Here is a 22,538-nt window from a genome sequence, read left to right on the forward strand (position 1 = left end):
AAGGCAGAGGGAATTAGATCAATGGCCCATACCCCCAGAGCACACTATGGGTCAGATTCTACAGCATGGCATTATGCCCCTGGTTCTGTGAGCAGAGTCTGGCCTGAGGGTGAAAATAAGGTGTTCTACCTGCACTCACAGCATGGATAAGGCTTAGCCTATGACTGTGAGCTGCACTGGCTGCTTAGCCATTTCCCTGTGTGGTTTTATCCCTAACTGGTTTGGGCCCTGGCTACTCTGGCTCTCTTCCCCTGCTGTGCTACCACGGTTGTGGATGGCGTAGTTTCTTGAGCTAGATTCTCTCTTGGTTTAACTGCTAGGAGTTGCCAGGAGGGCTTAGTGTAACTGTATTGGTGTGGTGGAGAAATGTTGCTTTGTTGTAGGGTGCAGATACAGTGATTTTAATTGTGATGTGTATTTATATATTTGTGAAAGTGCCTAGAGCTTTGGTGAGTGTGTGTGTGTGTGTGTGTGTGTGTGCAGCGTTCGTGCAGCGATAGCTCCAAACAAACCAATCCATCCCAGGATGGTGGGAATATTGACTAATGCAGAACTAAGCAAGAAGGATCTCAGAACTGGCTACAATTAAGTGGATTATGCTAAGATCTGGCACTAACAAGAATGTGATTCTACTCTTTCAACCTTCCTAGAACACCTAGCGCTTATAGAGTGCTTTTCAGCAGTAGATCTCAAAGGGAAACTTAAGAACAGAGAGATGAAGTGACATGCCCAAGGTTACCCAACAGGCCAGTGGCAGAGCTATTAACCCAGGGTTCCAGAGTCCCAGCATAGTGTTCTGTCTGCTAGGCACACTGCCTCCCCAACTGTAAGGAAATCTCACTATAAGGCAATCCCAAGATCTACACCCAAGAACAGTTTTCTCAGGAGAGCCAAAAGTTGCACGTTTGGTGTCAGAATTGTGGTTGGATTCTCAATAAAGTGATGCATGGACCACAATATGCCCAATGAGTATTACATGGTTTAAATGGCTTGTTATCATTCCCTCTTACGAGCAATGTTGTAAAATGTGGCATTTTGCAGGTGTGGGATGTGCCTGTAAACAGACAACCTTTGTTATCATGACTGAAGAAGCTTTTTGAGTGAAATATTTGGATTATTCTGTACAAGCTGTTTTCAGTTTAGGATATGGGCTTGGGGACTGCGTGTTCGAGAGCAAAGCAGGTGACTTGTCTTTATAGTGAATGCTGAAAACCTTCTTGGGGAAATACAGGATTTTTACAGCTTTCTCTCATACAAAGTTTGGCTAGATGTCTAGAATGACTAGTATTTCCTCCCAGGAGACTTGGGGTATTTCACCCCAGTGATTGGGAGGTTTTTTGCCATTGACTTAAACGGGGCCAGGATTTCACCCTTGAATTCACATCGTGACTCAGATCCACTTGAAGATGAATTTGTTCCTATCAGCAAAAATTGGGCACAGTTCAGCAAGTTTGGCAGTCTCTGCTCAAGAGAAGCTCTGGACTGGAACAGGCATGGCTATAGCAGGTCATGATTCATGTGCATTCGCAGAGCTGTGTTGGGGACACCTGTGTAGTCTACTGACTTTGTGCATGGCTCTAGTCAGATAAAACCTTCACTTCCAAAGTCACAACGTGAATCCCTGAAATAAAAAAGAAAGAAAGAAAGAGAAGAATTAACATTGTTTTAGTTGATGACACCACACAGTAGCAGAGAGAATGCCTTTATGGAATTAAAATCCATAGTTTCCGTTTTGCATAACTGTTTTTTTGGATGATGTCTTACTAAATGCATATGAAATCTTTTGATTGTTTCAAAGGGCAGAAATAGGATTACATAACAGGTATCTAATTCCTTCTGCAGACTTGTAAATAGCTCATTGTATTAGTTTGTGCATTCATTTTCTGTAGCTGAACAAGTGACTTTAACGCTTTTAATGGCTTCCCTTTTGAAGCTGACAGTGATGTAGGTCCAGGCATATAGTCTGTCATAGAAGAAGTATGCTGTGTGCTAAATGCAGACTCTTGTCTTGGGGTATGTCTACACTACAAAACTAGGCCGCCTTACAACCACCACAGTAATTACTGCACTACTGTCTATACTATGTATGTCTACACTACTCTCCTTAGATCGAGTGCTTGTCCTCACCAGGAGCACTTCCACCGACCTAAGAGGGACAGTGTGGGGAGGTGAGAGCCTGGTCTCTCAGATCTTCTAGCAGCTCCCTGCCAGGAGCCTGGCTGCCCCACAGGCTCCTGGCGTGGCTGCCTCCCATTCTGCTCCCCACTCCTCACAGGGAGCAGGGGAAGTTGCCCAGGGCTTCTTGCCTGCCCCTTCCCTGCCAGAAGCGGGGAGGAAGTCACCCCGGCTTCTCGCCCTGGCTCCAAGATGGGATCGGAGCCTGAAGTCCCCTGGGCTTCTCACCCTGGCTCCCAGCTGGGAGCAGAGTCCAGCTGCCCAGCTCTCCAGGGGAGCAGGGCTTTCCTGTCAATTTCACGACTCCTGCAAGACAGGACAGCCAATGTAAAGGACACAGTGTCTACACAGACATTGCATCACCCTAACTACACCGACATAAGCCTTATGCCTCTCCTGGAGGTGGAGTTATTATGTCAGTGTAGTAGGGCACTTACATCGGTGGGAGGAAAGCTGTAGTGTAGGCACTGACTGACATATTAGGTCAACATAAGCTGCCTTATGTCGACCTAACTTCGTAGTGTAAGACCAGGCCTTGGAAGCCCAGACTCGGGGTTTCTAATATGCTGGTAGCACACTCCTCATGTGCAAGTCCACACAGGTCAGCATGATTAGCACTTTTTTGCTCCAGAAAGACCCAACGATGGAAAAGTGGAAGGGACTGCAACTCAGAACTGGGCATTGTGTGCGAAGGGTGCTGCAGATCAGCGTTTTGGTGCATTGTGGGGCACTGTATGGAGAGCCAAGGCCTGGAATAGCAGGAGCTGCTGCAGGTCAGGTTAGAGAGGCATTGGCAGAGTTGCATGTGGGAAACTTTCACCGTGTCTGACTGAGCTATGTTAGCAATTAGTCTTTAATTTTCATGAGCTCTAAATTCATTCGCAATTTTAAAAAAGTTGCTGCTTCGCTGCCATTACTACCTGTATTACTTTAAAGTCAAATTCCCAATGTCAGTGCGGTGCCTATAAATCAGGGCAGATTTTGGCCCTGCGTGTTTAAAACAAATCTGAGCAGCAGTTTCACTATCTGAACCGTCCTCCTTAAGAGTATGGATGAGCCTACACCTGGGAGTGACTCTTGCAGAGTGTCATTTGTTCACGTTCGAGGTAAAGCTTCTGGTTTCAAAAAATACATTGACTAATTTTTCTTCAGCAAGCAAAGAACCTTACTTAGGTATCCATGTGGGATTAAATGCTGACGTCTGGAACTGTGTTTAACCTGTCCTGCACAGCCTGAGCAGCAAGTGGCTGCTGGGAAATGAAGGGCACAGGTTACATATATAACTATGTTCACCCAGAGGGTGGAACAGGCAGTCTCAACAGGTGAGGGGAGCCCATGTGGTGGGATACCAGATGGCATAGTGGCTTGTAAAAGGAACATGTGCTAGCTGTGGAACATATGCCATTAACTGCCTGGCTGAAGTTAAATGACTGACTTAGAACAGACAGCTGCTAGAAACCTCATTGATTTGGGGGTTTCTCAAACCAGTTTCTTATGAGCCACGCCCTCAGTGAAGATAATAAATATAGATCTGGTGCAAGTCCATGCATTGGTTTAATATATAATCTATCTGTTGGCATAGTAGCTAAACCCTGATAAATATATATGATGAACACTCTGGGCCAGTACCTCAGCCTCCCCGTTCTGGAAGCTTTGAGCAGCATAAAGCAGTTGGGAAGGTGCCCTAAGGCATGCCCTGATTGTAGACGGAATCCCTTGGTAATGAGAAGCCACAGTAGCTATCTCTATGCTACCCATTCCCCACATCCCTGGGCAGGAGGGAGCATGACAGAGAGTGTGTGTGTGTGTGGGGGGGGGGCAGCGAGCACTGTGCTCTGGTGTGCTATGCCAGTGTAATTGCCTCGAGGGGGGTATTAAAAGCAAGTGGAAGTTAGAGCTGGTGGGTGTTGGTTCAGCTGTGCATTGTAGTGTTCAGTGGTCACTCGGTGCTTAATGTGCTTAGAAGAGTTCTGCTTTATTCTGTGTCCTGTTCCAGCTAGCTAAGCAGCTTCACAGCATCCCTCACAGACTCTCTGCCTTGGAAGCTCAGCCCTTAAAGGCCCAGATCCTAATGTCACAGGTGGCCCCCACATCCAGCCCTACCTTACGTATTGGAACCACACCAGTTCTGCTGCCAAAGGGCCCTCCACAGCCATGAAGGAGGGGCTGGATTTTGGCCATAACACAATGCACTTCTTAATGTCTTTCAAAGGGGACTGGAGACATGGGGCCTAACGTACAGCACTTAAACAGAACCATTATCTTAGGTCTCAGTTTGCTCTAAGCACTGAGCACTATGAGTGCCCAGTAGGGGCGGGGCGTGGGAGGTCGGGTTGGGTTACTCAAGGTCTTCAGGGTTTTTTAATTTGACTCAGTAAAAGCTCCACTGGAATTGTGAAGGCCAATTAATGTAAATGACTGAGCCAGCTCGTTTGGCTTCCTAGGGGATCCATTTCCATTCACAAGGGGTTGTGGGTCAAAGGGCGACGATTCACCTGGACTTGCATTGGAACTGCAAGAAACTACAAACTTAACACGAGGAAAATCCTAAGTGGGCCCAGGCTCCCTGAAAAGATTTGAACCCCTCAGTGAACCTTCCAATGGACATGATCCAAGTGTGCACCCAGGTGACATTCACCTGGCTAGGAGTTTCCTTGTGAACACTGCCACAGGGTGTTTCCCCGATTTTTGATAGTTTCGGGTGTCGGAGGATTGAAAGTTCACCTGTCAAGTTGGGGCCCTTGCTGCTCATCCCCCACCCCTCCATCCATACCGAGGGGAAGCTGTTAAAAAACTTCACCATTAGCCCCCTGCAGGGTAGCTAGAGATACCACGTAAAGACGGCTGTGCAAGTACATACATTGACAGACAGACTGCAGGATCCTGGCGTGCTGACATTTGAATGGCACCTCCTGCATTTGTCAGTGCTCTCTGAGGGAGTCACATCGTTGGAGGAGGAGACCCTGGGGTAACTGGCATCATCTCTACGTCTACAGGTGGGAAAGAGAAAGTCTTACTTCAGAGGCAGGTTTGGTTGGATGCCAGCACGTGCTCCCGCAGTGGGGGCTGAAACAATGAAAGGGCGATGTGTCGACTATGCATTAAGCGCCACAATGCAAGATTTCCTGAGGAAGTGCATCTCCCTTACCACACTTTGCACCAGGTCCTCGGGTGCCCTCGGGTCCTCCCTGCCTCTCTGGCTGCTGCTGAAATTCTTGAATATCTAATCCAAGAACCCGAGGGGCAGTTGTGAATGATTGCAAAGAGCTCAGGCAGGGCAGCAGGTGGTCGGAGGAACTGTGTTGCAAGTTTGAGCACAGGGGGCACTTTTAATGAGCTGTGCAAAGTGCTTGTTACAACTGCTTCTAATGAACTCAGTGTCTACAGTCCCCTGGCTTGGCAGCATCTGCTGTAGCCAGGCCTGCTACCGGGGGCTCCAAGCAAGTGTTTAATGCCCAGTGCTGTCTAAAAACACAGGTTCAATCCCTTAATGAACACAGATCAACTTAAAACTAACTCAGAAGCAAGATATAGGAGCTGGCAGGCTTGGAAGCAATGAATATCTCCTGACTGGAGTAAGGAAACTTAACAGCTCCCAGGAAAAGCTCTCCCGTTTAAAAGCAATGAACAGGAACCACTTTCAAACTATGTAGCAATAGAAGGTGTCTGAGGCTAACTGGAGATGGTGGGTGATGTCCATAGAGTTCAATGGGCTAGCAGCATCGAGGCTGCGAGACGAAGTGATTGCAAGAATGGGGTATGGTGCACTGGTGAGAAGGCATGTGCAGAATGAAAAGCAGTGATATCTAGTGGTTAGGGCGGGGGCCTGGGAGTTAGGGCTCCCGGGTCCTATCACTGCTTCTGGGAAGGGAGTGTAGTCTAGCGGGTGAGAACAGAGAGCTGGGATCCAAGCTCTGCCATTGATTTGCAGTGTGACCTTGGGTAAGTCATTTAACCTCTGTTTGCTAGCCAGAATGTTTGCAAACAAGGCATGTGTTACATGATGATTTACAGAATAATTGCAAGAAGCCAGTATTCTGAGTGGAAATCTGATTCCAGTGCTTTTGGTCACCCAATCAGTGTATAGACCATGTGACCTTTGTGGCCAGTCAAAACAGTATGAATGTCAAATTGTGAACAGTTTGCAAGCAACCCGGAGGCTGATAGGTATTTGTATGCCAGATAATGGTGATCAAAGGTGAAATCCTCACCTCTGCTCTGACCCCTTTACCCTGGGCAAAAGGGCCAGAGTGATGAATGGTGATCCAAAGATTCTGGCCTGGGGAGGAATCCCCTGTCACAGGAACTGAGGAAGGTCCTCTCCCACTTTGGCTGTCCTGGCACAGGTGTGTGTGGCTGAGGGCCTAAGGGGTGTATTGGTTGTGGGGCTGTAGTACACAACATGGCAGCCCAAGGAGGCTGTTGTAATTTGGAGAGGCTCTTTGATGCTACCCAAATTCTGCCAGGGGACTGTGACTATCACCAAGCCGCAGCATGGATCCGCATTGTGGAGGCAGAGAAAGGGAGTTCTGAGTACCAGTAGCAGGTAACGAGAGCTTAAGGTATCAATATGTATGTACAAAATGGTATGTACAAAAGTGGTTGCAAACCATTAGCCTTACTGATTCTTCTCCCTAGCCTGTGACAAATGGCAGGGAGGGGTTAAGCAGCCAACAGGCGATGAATGTGTATTGCCCAGCAATTTTTGCCTGACTAAGAAAGTCTTCCAATAGCTCCCATCAGGGCCGGCTCTAGGCACCAGCGTTCCAAGCATGTGCTTGGGGAGGCACTTTTCAAGGGACGGCACTCCGGCTTTTTTTTTTTTTTCTTGGGGCGGCAAAAAACCTGGAGCCGGCCCTGGCTCCCATAACACTGTCCCCACTGAAGTCCCTCCAAGATGTCAGCTCACTTCTTCTGATGGGTCGTTCCTGTCTCCTCCTTCAAGCTGCCAGGCAGTGGAAGTTTGTCTTCTGTAGTAACCATTGCTAGGTAAGGCTTGGCTTCTTCTGCCATTGCAGAGTGCGCAGTAGGTACCATAGCATGAAAAATCACGGATTCGTCAGTGGAACAAAGGTATCTCTTGGGCACAGCGGAGCAGAGGCCATTCTCTAAAGAGCCAGTTTTGTCTCTGGTATAACTGGAAGCAGCTCCGGGGCAATGCAGGGTTGCCCAAGACTTCCCTAGCAATCATTAAATGGTTAAAAATTAACCCAATCACAAGACCCACTTGAAAGTTTGCATTTGCTACCAAAAATTATCTGAACTTCAATTGAGCTAGAAACTTATTTATTCCCCAAATCCCTATGCTGCTTGGGGGGCGGGGGAAGCAGAGTGGTGCTGGTATGCAATGGCTCTGCAGAGTGGGATATAGTATGATGGGCAGGAGGAACACATTGCTACATATTCCCTGGGTGGTGCATGCTGCACAGACAGTATATGCATTGGATGTGGGGGGCCTGACCACCCCACCAACTGGCAAAGCAGTTGCCCTGGCCAAAGAACACTGGCTAGGATAGCAGGTGAAATCAGTTGAATGTAGGCACCTAACTCCCTTAATGCTTACTAACCAACCTCCCAGGGGCTGGGAGCACTAGTTCATTAATATTTGGAGAGTGCTTTGATAATTCCAAATGTTCAGTTTCATTAAGGACTTAGAGGCTGTGGGTGTTGTTCTTGGGGCTCCTTTCTCCTAATAAAAATTTGGGTGGGTGGATGGGTGCTGTTAAAGATACACTCCTTGTTTTAAATGAAAACTGTTCTTTAGGTGGGGTCCATCCACTTTTTGTTCTGAACTAAGTTACATCAAGAAAACTACAGTTCTGTCAAAAATACAACATTGGCTATTTTTGTTATCGATTAATAGATGACACCACAAAATTGCAACTTGACACTTCAGAATCACGGTACAATTCTTCACGCCTGGTTGTGTCTGTAAACCTTGGCTTTTGATCCTGCACTGCAAGTGAATTATTAGACTACAAGTTGTATCCTGTTGAGTTGGATTGCTTAATTAATATATAGAAATTGTCAGTGTTCTTTTCGGAAAATAAAAACTCTTGTCTTTACAACTAGCCCTCTGAATTGTGTTTTTATCTAACCAGATCAGTTGAGAGCTTCGTTGATGGCGCTCTTGCATTGGGATGTTGACAAACAGTTTAAATCACTGGTACAATAAGAGACAGAACATGACACCCGAGTTGAAATTCATTTTGGTGAAACTTTCCTTTCTGGAAGCTGAAGAGGATTGGGCAATAGGGAAAAAAGGTCATTTGACCTTGCTAAGTTTCTGGAACTTGGACTGAGGGCAAAAAAATATTTGCATTACAGTCTGTAAACTCTGTTGGAAAACCCAGGGTGTTAGCAACTCTCATCTCATTTGAGCAGCATTGTAGACAGAAGATTAACAACATAATTAGTCAAGTGGATTATTTCTCTGTTTCCTTTATTGCCAGTTCTCCCCCCAATCACCCTCAAGGGTATAGAGGGGTGTCAGTGCAAAAGTTAATGCAGTCGCTGGAGGATTTATTGTTGCTGGTGTCCGGAAGGATCAATGCACATTTCCCTTCCCATTCCAGCCAGGTTTTGCTCCTCCTGCTCCCATCCCTGTGCAGATCCGTAGGCATAGGGGATGGGAGAGAAAAAACAGTGCATGAAGGCAGTTGACTTCCTCTCCATAACAAGGGAGATGTACCCACCCTTCATGTGGAGGCACAGAGCCTCCATACACATAACCCAATGCCTATGGCAAAGCCCCTGAGATGTGCATGGATATTAAGGATTCCTTAGGTTCTAGGTCCCTAACCCTCTCTTCATTCCACAGAAGGAAAACTAGGGAAATGTGATCTAGATGAAATTACTATAAGGTGTGTGTACAAATCGTTGAAAGACCATACTCAAAAAGCAGGTGTCAAGGATTCACTGTCAGACTTGGAGAATGTATCTAGTGGAGTTACCCAAGGGTCAGTGCTTGATCAAGTATTGTTCAATATTTTCATTAATGACTTGGATAATGAAGTGGAAAGCATGCTTATAAAATTTGCAGATGACACTAAACTGGGAGGGGTTGCACACTTTTGGAGGACAGAATCAGAATTCAAAATTACCTTGATAAATTGGAGAATTGGTCTGAAATCTACAAGATGAAATTCAGTAAAGATGTGCAAAGTATACTAGGGAAGGAAAAATCAAAGCACGACTACAAAATGGGAAATAGCTGGCTAGGTAGTAGTACTTTAGAAAAGGATTTGGGGGTTACAGTGGATCACAAATTGAACATGAGCCAGCAATGTGTTGCAGTTGTGAAAAAGGCGAATATTCTGGCATGTATGTTTAGAAATGTTGTATGTCAGGCAAAGGAGGTAATTGTTTCGCTCTGCTTGGCATTGGTGAGGACTCAGCTGGAGTACTGTGTCCATTTTTGGGTGCTGCATTTTAAGAAAGATCTAGACAATTTGGACAGAGTCCAGAGGAGACCAACAAAAATGATAAAAGGTTTAGAAAACTTGATCTATGAGGAAAGGTTAAAAAAACTGGGATTGCTTAGTCTTGAGAACAGAAGACTGAGGTGGACCTGATAACAGTCTTCAAATATGTTAACAGCTGTTATAATGAGGATGGTGATCAATTGTTCTCCATTGGAAGGTAGGACAAGAAGTAATGGGCTTAATCTGCAGCAAGGGAGATTTAGGTTAGATATTAGGAAAAACTCTCTAACTATAAGGATAGTGACATACTGGACTAGACTTCCAAGGGTGGTTGTGGAATCCCTGTTACTGAAGGTTTTAAGAACAGGTTGAAGAAGCACGTTTCAGGGATGTTTTAGATATACTCAGCCCTGGACTAGATGCCATTTTGAGGTCCCTTCCAGCCCTGCATTTCTATGATTTTAATCCTGCCCCAGTGGAATGATCTGGGGAAAATTCTACATAGATGAGGGGTGAGCCCCTCCGATGCTCTCCCTACCCCTGCACACTGGTGGTAAGTGGGTGCAATTTACTTGTTCGTGGTAAGTGTACCAATGTGCGAAGGCTTGTTTGTAACTCCAGAGCCGTCAGCTTCTCTCTCTCCATTTCCTTTTGCCTTTTCAGGAGGGAAAATGCCTCTATGTGATCCTCGTGATGGCCGTGTACTGGTGCACAGAAGCCCTACCTCTGGCTGTGACTGCTCTGCTGCCAATCACCTTGTTTCCATTTCTGGGGATTCTCCCTTCGAACAAAGTTTGCCCACAGTATTTTTTAGACACCAACTTCCTCTTTCTCAGTGGTTTAATCATGGCATCGGCCATCGAAGAGTGGAACCTGCACCGCAGGATTGCCCTGAAGGTCCTCATGCTAGTGGGAGTCCAGCCTGCAAGGTAACCTACAGACCAATGGTGCTTGCTTTGTGCCTTAATTCCCCAGGCTCAAACTCTGGTGATTTCAACATGTGAGCTGCAGATTGGCCAAGAAAACAGTGTCACAAATGGTCAATAGTGCACACTAGTAAGAGCATTGCACACGCCCCTGCTGTCTTCTCTCTCTCTCTCTCTCTCTCTCTCACACACACACACACACACACACACACACACTCTCCTTTTTCAGAGCTTGCTGATTTCATTAAGCCCAGGTTGTTTTCATTCCTTTGTTGGCTTGTAATGAAGCAGAGGAGAAATGCAACTACTTCAGCCTTGTCATATTAGCACTTATCCCACTTATACATGCTCTGGCATATTATAGGATAACCAGGGCCGGCACTACTGTTTTTGCCGCCCCAAGCAGTGCACCGAATTGCTGCTGCGGACGGCGGGGGCAGTCCGTGTGCCATTAGGGCGGCACGCGCGTTTCCGTGGTGGCGGCGGCAATGAAGCTGCCACCAAATTGCCGCCGCGGGCAGCTGAACATAGAAGCTGCCGCCGAATTGCCGCCGCCGTGGAAACGCGCGTGCCGCCCTAACGGCACACGGACTGTCCCCGCCGTCCGCAGCGGCAATTCGGCACGCTGCTTGGGGTGGCAAAAACACACGGACTGCAGCCTCTTGCAGATTGCCGCCCCAAGCACCTGCTTGGAATGCTGGTTCCTGGAGCCGGCCCTGAGGATAACCACAGCCAGCTTTGTTCCTGTTAATTTTATGAGACTGTGGCATGGGATTTTCTCTGCTGGAATCTAAAATTGACTTTGCAAAACACAGATTGTTAAACTTAATTTTTCTGCCTTTCAGGCTGATCTTAGGAATGATGTTGACAACTTCTTTCCTGTCCATGTGGTTAAGCAATACAGCCTCCACTGCTATGATGCTTCCAATTGCAAATGCGATTCTGAAGAGCCTCTTTGGAGACAAAGAAGCATCTAAGGATCTCAACAGAGAAAATGAAGAAAATCCAGGTAGCTCACATAGCGCAATAGATTGCACAACCTGGGGACAGTCCTGTTCCCAGTGAGCTCTGTGACTAAATTTCCATTGACTTCAATGGGGACAAAAGCAGGCCTGTTAGCTGAAGTTTAATATGTATTGGAATGGCCTTTTAAATAGACTATGTTTCATTATGGATGTGAAAGGGCATTGGAATGTTACCCTCTCTCATCACTTCCCTTCATCCTGGCTCCTCCTCCTGTCGTGCAAATCAGAATAGATTCCTATGAGCCATGGTTAACCTCATACCCGTTGGGAGCCATGAGCTATTGAATAAGCCAATTCACCAGACAAACCTGGTGAGGTGGAACATTTGATTTGCAAATGGGTCCTGGGGCAAAAAGGGAAAGGGTGGGTGATACATACCCACAGAGCTCTGATAAGCAAAGTAATGGTGCAAATAAAACATCAGTCCCATGAAGGCACCCAGATGTGATGGTGATGAGACTCATATTGATACCTAGATAGGCAGAGAGACAGCCAATACCTCTTTTAAACAATAACTTTTTGCACAGTTAGTGGCCCTATCTGTGGGCTCTGGGTAAGACATTCACTGGCTTTTTAGGCCCTGAGCCTGCACCATTAAAGTCAATGAGAGCTATGCCATTTTCTACCGTGGGTTTAGGATCAAGCCTTTACAGCACACACCCTTTTCCAGTGTGGGAGTGATTAGAGCAAGGGATTGGAGTCAGGATTCCCTGTCACTGATTTGCTGTATGATCCTGGAAAAGTCATTTCTCCTCTCTGTTCCTCTCTTTTCCCAACTGTAAAATGGACATAACAACAGGGGGTTAGAGGGTTAAATGAGGCTTATAAACCTTTGAGATATCCTCAGGACTAGTGCTACAGAAATGCTAAGGATTATTAATAAACAGCTATTGCACAAGGTTCAATCAGGGAGCTTAGTAATTGGGGAAAAATCTTCCCCAGTAGCTTGATTGTTCACAAAATAATTTCCAGGGAGGCTTTTTTTTTTGGCAGACAGTGATGAAAAACAGCAAAATAGAAATGAAGTCCCCGCTGAAGCTGTTAATGATGGTTAGGGTAGTAGTAGCTTCTCTCTCTTCTCCTAATTGCCTTTGTGAACTGCAGAAACAGAAGGATCCCTTACGAAGTAATGGCTTTTTGGTGGCTGCTGATTCCTGAGATGTAGAAAACTGAATTCAAGCATATGCATGTTCTTACAGAGTTGTAATTCACAATCAGTGTATGGCAATCATGAGATATTTTTGATCCAAGCCATTTTGTTGCTTTTACTCTATGAACTTTTAACCATTTTTAGTCTATTACTAATGGTCACTCTTTTTTGTGATCTTTCAGAATTAGAGCATTTAGTGCGTTTGATCTTTAACTTTCTTTAACCCTGTCCTTTGAGCTGATTTTATTATTTATTTGTAATAAGTTTTTATTATGGTAGTGCCTAGGGAACAATTAATACTGGGGACCTATGGTAGCTCATTGTGTTAGGTACTGTACATACTGTCTCAAGGAACTTACAATGTAAACAAACAAGACAGACAAGGGCTATAACATACACAGAATCAACAGAGTGATGGTTTGCAGATATGTTAGCTGCATCATTGTTGTTATTGTTATTTATTTGGAAGTTGAGACTTGCCAGTATAGTAAGCAGAAGTGAAAGAAAAATTCACAACTGAAATATAGGGTGTCAAAATGCAGATATCCTAGTATCTCTTTGTCTGGGAGAAAGGTAGAAATCAGTAACAGTGGAGCCTAATTTGGCTCTAATATGAATGCCAAGACAGATTTGCCCTTTTCTCTCGTCCTCGTATTTAGAAAATAGAATGGGAGCTTCATCTGTGATCTGGACAATGCAAGCTGAATTTCTTGAATGAACACCAAATCTTGAAGCAATTTCTCAGTCAAGAACAATGAATTTGGTTTGTGTCTAGAAAGATGAAGAGAACTGTGAACCAGGTTTTTCCTTAAGGTTTTATCTGTTATTGAAACTTGGCTTGACACCAGGATTGGTTTCACAACTAGGTTTAGGTTTTTTGCCCAACTTTTGCACAGCTTGCATGAAACGAACAATTTACACGCTACCTTTGGAATGAGCTACACTCATTTTAGACTTCCAAGGTATAATGTTATACATTTCAAAAAATTAGATGAGCAAGAATATTGCAAAATGGGCTCCATTTTGAGCTGCTTTTAAGAATGACATCTGATGATGTGCATGTGCAAATCTGCATGGGTACATTTAAAAACAATTAGGAGGCTAGAAAATTAGTCTAGCTGTTGGAAAAAACATTTTAGCTGGGAAAATATATTAAAGAATTTGTACCTTTCAAGTGCATTTGTCTTTCAGAAGGGATCTCAAAGGCTAAGAAATTACCTGTAGAAATTTTTAATATGCAGCTGAATAATTTAAATTACTGTATATGACTGACAAACTGATCATATATATATGTGTATATATATAATGGTCTGAAAAAATTGATGAGAAAAGCCTTGAGCCTGGAAACACTTAATCTTTACTCATGTGAATAAACTAATGCAGCTATGTAAGTAAGTGTTTGTGGAATCAAGGCCATAGATTGCTAAAGGTATTGACTAGTGTTCACCCATAGAAGATACCACATTTATGGGTACCGTTATAAGAAACTAGGTAAATAGTAAGTGATAGTTGAAGCTTGAATGACTCACTTGGGTTTAACAGTGTTTGGATAATTGTCCTTCCATGAAATATCCAACTATCCTTGATTTTCAAAGTTGGGTTAGAAACCTGCTGAGAACAGGATTTCATGTGACTTCTGGAATTTTCCATTTTGAGGCTGGCTGTAAATTCCTTAGACACAACCTTAATTAATTTAATTATATTCTGACACTTCCAAATATATACCCCATGACATCCACATGATCAACTGCAGAGCCATGTGATAACGAATGTATCCTGCACCTTTGACCACCTCACCTCTCTGCCTGCTAATCCATCTCTGCCAACATTTCATTCCTCTGAGCAGCTTTAAACAGCTATTTAAAAATGTTTCCTCCTGAATGTAGATTTTCTTCTTCAGAATCACATGGGGCCTGTCCTGCAGTCCAACAAGGCTAGGAACGGAAGCTTCATATCATTAGAAAGTTATGAATTCATAGCTCTGCCCTTCCTTTTGTTATCCCCCCTGGCAGACTGCGAGATATCAGCCCTCAGAATGTTACATTTTTAGGGATGCAAAAATTACTTTTTTAATATATTTTAGAAACCTCTAAAAGTTCATAGTAATGATCTTCTTACACCATGCCTGAAAAGTTGGGTTCATGTTATTAAGTCACCTTGTCTTTACTGGCCAAGGGAGTCTAATAAGAGCACAATAGTGTTAAAGCTAAACTTTATCTAGAGCAGTCTTTCTGTAAAGTATGTAGTCTGTACAGATTGTATAATAGTACAGCCCTGGATGAAGGGTTTATTGGCACACATTTGGGATAACCTGCATAACTCACGACTTCATCAATCACTGGGAATGTGGCCATTATGCAGTGTCTTTTTTTCTCTCTCTCTCTGTTTAAAAAAAAAAAGGGGGGGGGCGGGTTCTCAGCCTTGGGAGTGCAATGCCCCAGGAGGCCTGTGAACAGGTGTCAAAGGGTGGATCCGTCCCATATTGCTATATGGGAGGGGGTTTGTGCCCAGTATGAAAGACATTGAGAGCATCTAAAATAGACAAAATGAAATTTACACTCTAATTTAAAAGGCCAGCACAAGGCTTAAGTGGGATTTAAGTGGTGCATAGGCTTTGGTTTGGCCCTCTATTCAAGAGTTGACATTTACCCATAGAGAGAAAGTCCACAGTCACCAATGGGTTAATTTTCTTCCTTCCAATTACATCCCTTTATCATAGCTTCCTTGGAATCAAAGCTCAGTTTTCCAAGAGAATTAACTCTGATTCCATAAATTAGCAATGTGTAAAACATGACATTGCAAAGTTCCCTGGTTCACTGAGCTTGATCTCTTCAGTGTACGAGTAAACAGGTCCAAAGACTTTGACCAGTGTGTCCTCTCCCCATAGTTCACCACATTTTCTTGAAGGTAAGAGAAGGCAATGTTTGTAAGGCAATGATGAAGTATGTGCAGGGAAATCTAGGGGCGGGGGAAAAATAGCACTGAGTCCATACCCATGATGATCAGCAGGGCATTTTGATTGTTAGTAACCCTAATCCTAGGCCTCTGGAATCCTAAAATGTACAGCAACATGGCAAGGGTAGCAATGTTCAGCAACAATAGCAAACATCAGGTATAATGAAGGACTGTGCTTCTGGCTTAAATCTAATAAAATTCACTATCTCCTTGAGACCCAGGTAAAAATCTGGGGAATGGGGTTTTATAAAAATGTATTGCTCAAACGTGCCATTTCACTGAGACTGTATGCAGAAGTGGCTAGTCAGATCCAAAGTTCCCCCATGCTCTCCTAGGCCTTATGCCCCGGGGATGGCCTTCAGAGGATTATGCTATACTTTGAGAGTGTTCAGCCTTTGGAATGTGTGGCTTTCAGAGGGCTGATGGGCTCTAAAAATTGCCTGTGCTCTCTGGGTGAAATTGACCAATGTGAAGACGGCCTGGGATAAGGCCTAATCACCACTATGTCCTACTCTAGCCTTCAAAATGGGATTGGAGGTGGGAGTGAAGTGGTGCATGGGGATGAAATTTCACCCTCTCAGAGCTCATCTTTTGGGGGCAAGTGATTTTGGGACAGGGACAATCTTGATGTAATTCAAGGCCAAACAATTTTTAAAAATTCTGATAAAATTATTTTGAGTCCTAAGAATGAACCATAATTTACCAAAAAATAAACACCACATACCCGAGAGGTTAAATTACAAACTGGAAATACAGTCTGCATTAGAATATCCATGTCACTAGAGACATAAAAAAACCCACTGGGTCAGATGTAGCCTGTCCTGGTCGCACAGGAGGAGCTGAGTTTGTCAAGGTGAGGGAGAGCAGGCTGCCAGAGATCTTTGGAGCGATGTTATACATGGCGTCCTACAGAGCGTAGTGGTGGCTGTGGGGAGTGGGCTGTATTGCCGCCTGTGCTCTGGCCTCAGATCAACAGGAATGGATTTTACTTCTTCTGCCTCCTTGAGCTTTATCAGCATAGAACTCTCTGTGTGTGGAGTGAATTTTCCTCTTTGAAAATGGCAGCCCTTTCCATTCCATTGTTTGGGTCAGGGAGAGTTTTTCTAGATGCTTTAAACTGTTTTAAAGTCCTAATCTTTCTTTTTCAGCCTCTTTACAGCAGAATAAACTTTACACTGTACCAACTGAGCTGCAGTTTCTGGCAAGTACTGAGGAGTAAGTTAATTATAAAGTTTATATTGGAGAGTTGAGTGAGGAAATTATTCCCTCAGATAGAAACAGCCTTAGGAGTGAGAAATTCCATCAATGAAACTCTTTTGATTCCACCTGTTACTCTATTTCCCGACTACCAACAGCCTGACCAGAGAAACCCCTCTCCAATATATTCAACAAGACAGCACAAGGCCAAATTTTCAGGCCACTTTGAAAATGTGATTGGAAATGTGTCTGCTGCTGGGGAAGTGTCTGCATTGCTTTTTTGAGAACATTAAATGTGTCAGGCAGCAGGTTTAAATCACCAAGATTTACATCTCTCTGATGGTCCAGGTTTGATATGTAAATGATGTAGAATAAATATCTTCCCCAGGAATAGACTCTTCTTGCCACTCCGCAGCTTGAGATCATCAAAGCCTTTTTCATATTTTAACATGAAGAGTATTGACTTTTTGTTAAGTTTTTTTGACAGCCTGAACTTACAAGGTGCTGAGTGGCTCCTCGGAGGTGTGAGCACCTTCAACTCCTATTGAGGGCAGTCAAGGGATTCAGCATTTCGCAGGACCAGTCCAGTACAGAGTGGTTCTCAATCATCAGCTGAATGATGAGGATGTCAAGCAGGCCCCATGTGTTGCAATATTCTGCATAGACATCCCTTGGGATAGTGCTAATCTCGTTGCTAAAAGTTGAGAGTTTTCCTTTTGTCAAGGTTCTGAATTGGTTACACCTGTATTTAAACCAGGGCTTTCAATGGAGTCTCTTTTGGAATGTTTTAAAGCAAAGATCTGATGGAGGAGAAGGAAGTTGTCATTGAAGTTCCCATGGATTTAAAGAAAGAGGACGAATACAGGGCAAACATATGGAAAGGTTTCCTCATTTCAATCCCTTATGCAGCCAGCATTGGAGGTACAGCAACGCTGACAGGAACGGCACCAAATCTCATCCTTCTAGGACAGCTAAAGAGGTATGGGAGGAAATTCTTAGGAAGCCAGGTCCCTAGGAGTACAATCAGTTTATGAAATCTCTGCTAATCTGCTCTTTCTATTAGAGGGAATTCTACAAAATTAAGACATCACATGTTTCCTATAGGAAATTCACCTTTGGGCTGAAGCCAGGGATGTGAAGTTCTTGCCCTCAAAAGCAAGTTTTGGAAAAAGGAAGTGACAGTAGGAATTCAAAAGGAAATGGCTCCTTCAACCTTAGCTACAATACGTGGGTTGTCACCCTAATGCTATAGGTCCTGATTCTGAAAAACACTCTCATATGTTTTTGGGACTTAACCATATGCTTAAAATCAAGCACTTAGAATCATAGAAGTGTAGGACTGGAAGGCACCTCAATAGGTCACCTAATCCAGTCTCCTGCATTCAAGGCAGGACTATATAATAACTAGACCATTCCTGACTGGTATTTGTCAAACCTGTTCTTAAAAACCTCCAGTGGCACAACGTCCCTAGGCAATTTGTTCCAGTGCTTACCCACCCTGACAGTTAGGAAGTTTTTCCTAATGTCCAACCTAAACCTCCCTTCCAGCAAGTTAAGCCCATTGCTTCTTGTCCTATCCTTAGAGGTTAAGGAGAAGAATTTTTCTTCTCCTTTTAACAACCTTTTATGTACTTGAAAACTGTTATCATGTCCCCTCGCAGTCTTCTCTTTTCCAGACTAAACAAACCCTGTTTTTTCTATCTTTCCTCATAGGTCATGTTTTCTAGACCTTTAATAATTTTTGTTGCTCTCCTCTGTACTTTCTCCAGTTTGTTCACATCTTTCCAGAAATGTGGCAACCAGAACTAGACACAATACTCCAGTTGAGGCTTTATCAGCGCAGACTACAGTGGAAGAATTGCTTCTTGTGTCCTGCTTACAACACTCCTGAGAGTGTTGATACATCTCAGAATGATGTTTGCTTTTTTGGCAACAGTGTTACACTGTTGACTCATATTTAGCTTGTGATCCATTATGATCCCTAAGTCTCTTTCCGCATTACTCCTTCCTAGGCAGTCATTTCCGATTATGTATGTGTGCAACTGATTGTTCCTTCCTAAGTGAAGTACTTTGCATTTGTCTTTATTGAATTTCATCCTATTTATTTCAGAACATTTCTCCAGTTTGTCCAGATCATTTTGAATTTCAATCCTATCCTCCAAAGCACTTGCAACCTCTTCCAACTTGGTATCGTTGGCAAACTTTATAAGTGTACTCTCTATGCCATTATCTTAGTAATTTATGAAGCTATTGAACAGAACTGGATCCAGAACCAATCCCTGCAGGACCCCACTTGATGTGCCCTTCCAGCTTGACTGTGAACCATTGATAACTACTCTCTGGGAATGGTTTTCCAGGCAGTTATGCACCCACCTTATAATAGCTCCATCTAGTTATATTTTCCTAGTTTGTTTATGAGCAGGTCATGCGAGACAGTATCAAAAGCCTTACTGCTCAAGTCTAGATATGCTATGTCTACCACTTCCCCCCATCCACAAGGCTTGTTACCCTGTCAAAGAAAGCTATTAGGTTGGTTTGACATGATTTGTTCTTGACAAATCCATGTTGACTGTTACTTATGACATTATCTTCTAGGTGTTTGCAAATTGATTGCTTGATTATTTGCTCCATTATCTTTCCGGGTACTGAACCATATGACAAGCTGGCAGACTGGTGTGTAATTTCCCGGATTCTCCTTATCCCCTTTTTATAGACTGGCAATATATTTGCTCTCTTCCAGTCCTCTGGAATCTCTCCTGTCTTCTGAGTTTTTGAAGATAATCGCTAGTGGCTCAGATAGCTCCTCAGTCAGCTCCTTGAATATTCTAGGATGTATTTCACCAGGCCTTAATGACTTGAAGACATCTAGCTTGTCCAAGTAATTTTTAACTTGTTCTTTCCCTATTTTAGCCCCAGATCCTACGTCATTTTCACTGACATTCACTATGTTAGACATCTGATCACTAACAACCTTTTGGGTGAAAACAAACAAAAAAAGGCATTTAGCACTTCTGCTATTTCCACATTTTCTGTGATTGTCTTCCCCCCATCATTGAGTAATGAGCATACCCTCTCCTTGGTCTTCCTCTTGCTTCTAATGTATTTGTAGAATCTTTTCTTGTTACTCTTTATGTCTCTAGCTAGTTAATCTCATTTTATTCCTTGGCCTTTCTAATTTTGTCCCTACATGCATTTGTTGTTTTTTTTATATTCATGTGTCATAATTTGACCAAGTTTCTACTTTTGGTAGGACTTTTTTGAGTTTCAGATCATTGAAGATCTCCTGGGTAAGCCCGGGTGGTCTCTTGCCATACTTCCTATCTTTCCTATGCAGTGGGATAGTTTGCTTGTGTGCCCTTAATAATGTCTCTTTGAAAAACTGCCCACTCTTTTAACTGTTTTTCCCCTTAGACTTGCTTCTGATGGTTAAGTGTTTTGATGAACCAAGGCAACAGCGAGCACTTTATAAGTTGTCCATTATGTGGTGAAAAAGGAAAACAAGGCACACACTATTTCTGTCCTGGATGGCAGTGTTGCCTATTGGCTAGACCACTAAACTGGGACTCAGTAGACTCTGCCGCTGGGTGAATGTGGACAAGTTCTTTGTGCCTCAGTTTCTCCATCTGTCAAATACAGATGATACTGATGTCCTTTGTAAAGTGCTTTGATTATTATTAAACACTAAGAGGCTCCCCATCTGAAAAAGTAGATAGAGTGTTGTCACTGTAAACTTGCAGTCATTTCTCAACCATGCAGTGATCTACATAGAAGGTTCTTCCTAGACATGGATGAAAGTGGTTCTGTTTGGGTAGAGCTCTTCTGTAAGGTTCATGTTTAGACACTCTTAAAGTGGGTTCTACCATGAATTAGGATTAATGAGTTAATTTCTATAAAGTGCTAAATAGTGAGTGTTGTTATTATTTGGGAATTCCAGCAAATCTAGAGAGGTCTGTTCCAAAATGGCATTTCAAATTGTCCATTTAAATTCTTTGAAGCAGGGACTGTTTCTTACAACATGCTTGTATAACTCCTAGCACAATAGGGTCCCAATCTCAGTTGGTGCTGGTTGGCGCTATTGATATACAAATAATCACCTTTTTAAAAACTGCGCAGCTGGAAAGTTTGAATGACATTTTGATCTTGATTTCAGATGTCTGTTCCCCTTCATTTCACGTGAAAGGGGTGTTTCACTCCTCAGATTAATTAGCTTTCCCTATTTTCTAAGTTTTTTTCCAGGGTGTGATGTGGTGAACTTTGGATCCTGGTTTGTGTTTGCATTTCCTTTAATGCTGCTTTTCCTTTTCCTGGGATGGCTATGGATCAGTTTCCTGTACGGGGGAATTAACCTAAGGTACTCTTATATCTAATCTATTTGTATACTTGAATCGAATTGTGACTACATTGTAAGCAAGCAGTTTATCTGATCCTGATCCAAAGCCCAGTGAAATCAATGGGATTCTTGGATCAGGTCCTTAGACATTTCATCTGTACATGTTGTAATAACTCAGTCAATACTTGTTCTATACAAAGCTAGACGTATGTCATGTATGTTCAGCTAAAAGCTCCTATTTGAGTAAATTCAGCGTGATGAATAACAAGAGAAATTGCCCCATAAGTGATGAATGCAGAGCTCAGAATTATAATATTATTTGATATTCTGTTCAGAAAGTTCATGGGAGAGATTGCGAAGGGTTAAAAATATGGCACATGAGTAGACCTGGTCAGAAAAGATTGATGAAGCACATTTTTGGATAAAAACTGAAAGCAAATTTTTTGTGAATGTTTTTCTTTCCATTACCCAACCAGCTCTAATCAAAAACCCTTTCATGAATTCTACTTTTTCAAAGGCTCGACATCAAGGCCCACATCGTCAGGTGATGTAAATTAGAATAGCTTAATTGAGATCAACAGAGCGATGACAATTTACCCTAATACAGGGTCTGACCCAAAAGATGGGACTTTCAAAAGCACTTAACATTGGCCTAACTCTGTTCCCATTGAAATCCAGGAGAGTTTTACCATGGACTTTAATGGGAGCATTTAGGCCAATGCTGAGCACTTTTGAAAATCTCACCCAAGGGTCTCAATTTACAGCTAGCTTTAACTAGCCTGCACATCTGAGCCTGCAAATGTTGGGCACACAGTCGTTTGGAGGTGCACGTGGGCGTTTGTGTGCACAAATCTGGCACTTAGGTAGTTGGCCTCCAACTGACACGCACAACAATGTGATTTGCACGTGCAGTCAGTGAACACAGAGTTTTGCAGGCTCAGATTTACTACCTGATCCTGTGCCCAGGGAAGTTAGTGGCAAAGCTCCCATTTACTTCAGTGCAGAAGCAAGTCTTTAGAGACTCTGGGTGAAATCCTGGCCCCACTGAAGTCCATGGCAAAATTTCCATTGAATTCAGTGGAGTCAGGATTTCATTTTAAGGTTGAAAATTTGGCCCCTGGAGAGGTTACTTTGTGACAGGGATTAAACGTCAGTGATTTAATAACACTGGGATTTTTTTCAGTGTGTTAATCTACAACTAATCTGTAATATGGTTTTATTGTAAATCTTTCCCCTAACCTGGGTACTTGCAACGTCCTCTCCAACTTCCACTACATGCTGCACTTGATGTGCTTTAATCAGGTGCATTGTTGAGAAGTTGGCAGCATTTTGAAGCCTCTCTTTTTTTCTTTCCAT

The 22,538-nt window shown here is 43.4% G+C and overlaps 1 protein-coding gene across 1 annotated transcript in view; it reads left to right on the forward strand.

Annotated features, from left to right (window-relative positions):
* Positions 1–22,538, forward strand: part of SLC13A3 (solute carrier family 13 member 3) — a 41,600-nt gene that overhangs the window by 1,170 nt on the left and 17,892 nt on the right. Inside the window, exons 2-6 of the mRNA XM_026652727.1 lie at positions 10,263–10,528; positions 11,371–11,534; positions 16,804–16,870; positions 17,646–17,831; positions 21,078–21,203. Coding sequence (XP_026508512.1) covers positions 10,293–10,528; positions 11,371–11,534; positions 16,804–16,870; positions 17,646–17,831; positions 21,078–21,203 — 779 coding nt within the window. The 5' untranslated portion in view covers positions 10,263–10,292. The remainder of the gene's footprint in view (positions 1–10,262; positions 10,529–11,370; positions 11,535–16,803; positions 16,871–17,645; positions 17,832–21,077; positions 21,204–22,538) is intronic.

Source organism: Terrapene carolina, unplaced genomic scaffold, assembly GCF_002925995.2.
Source record: "Terrapene carolina triunguis isolate 2854851 unplaced genomic scaffold, T_m_triunguis-2.0 Scaffold130, whole genome shotgun sequence".
Classification (NCBI taxonomy): Eukaryota; Metazoa; Chordata; order Testudines; family Emydidae; genus Terrapene; species Terrapene triunguis.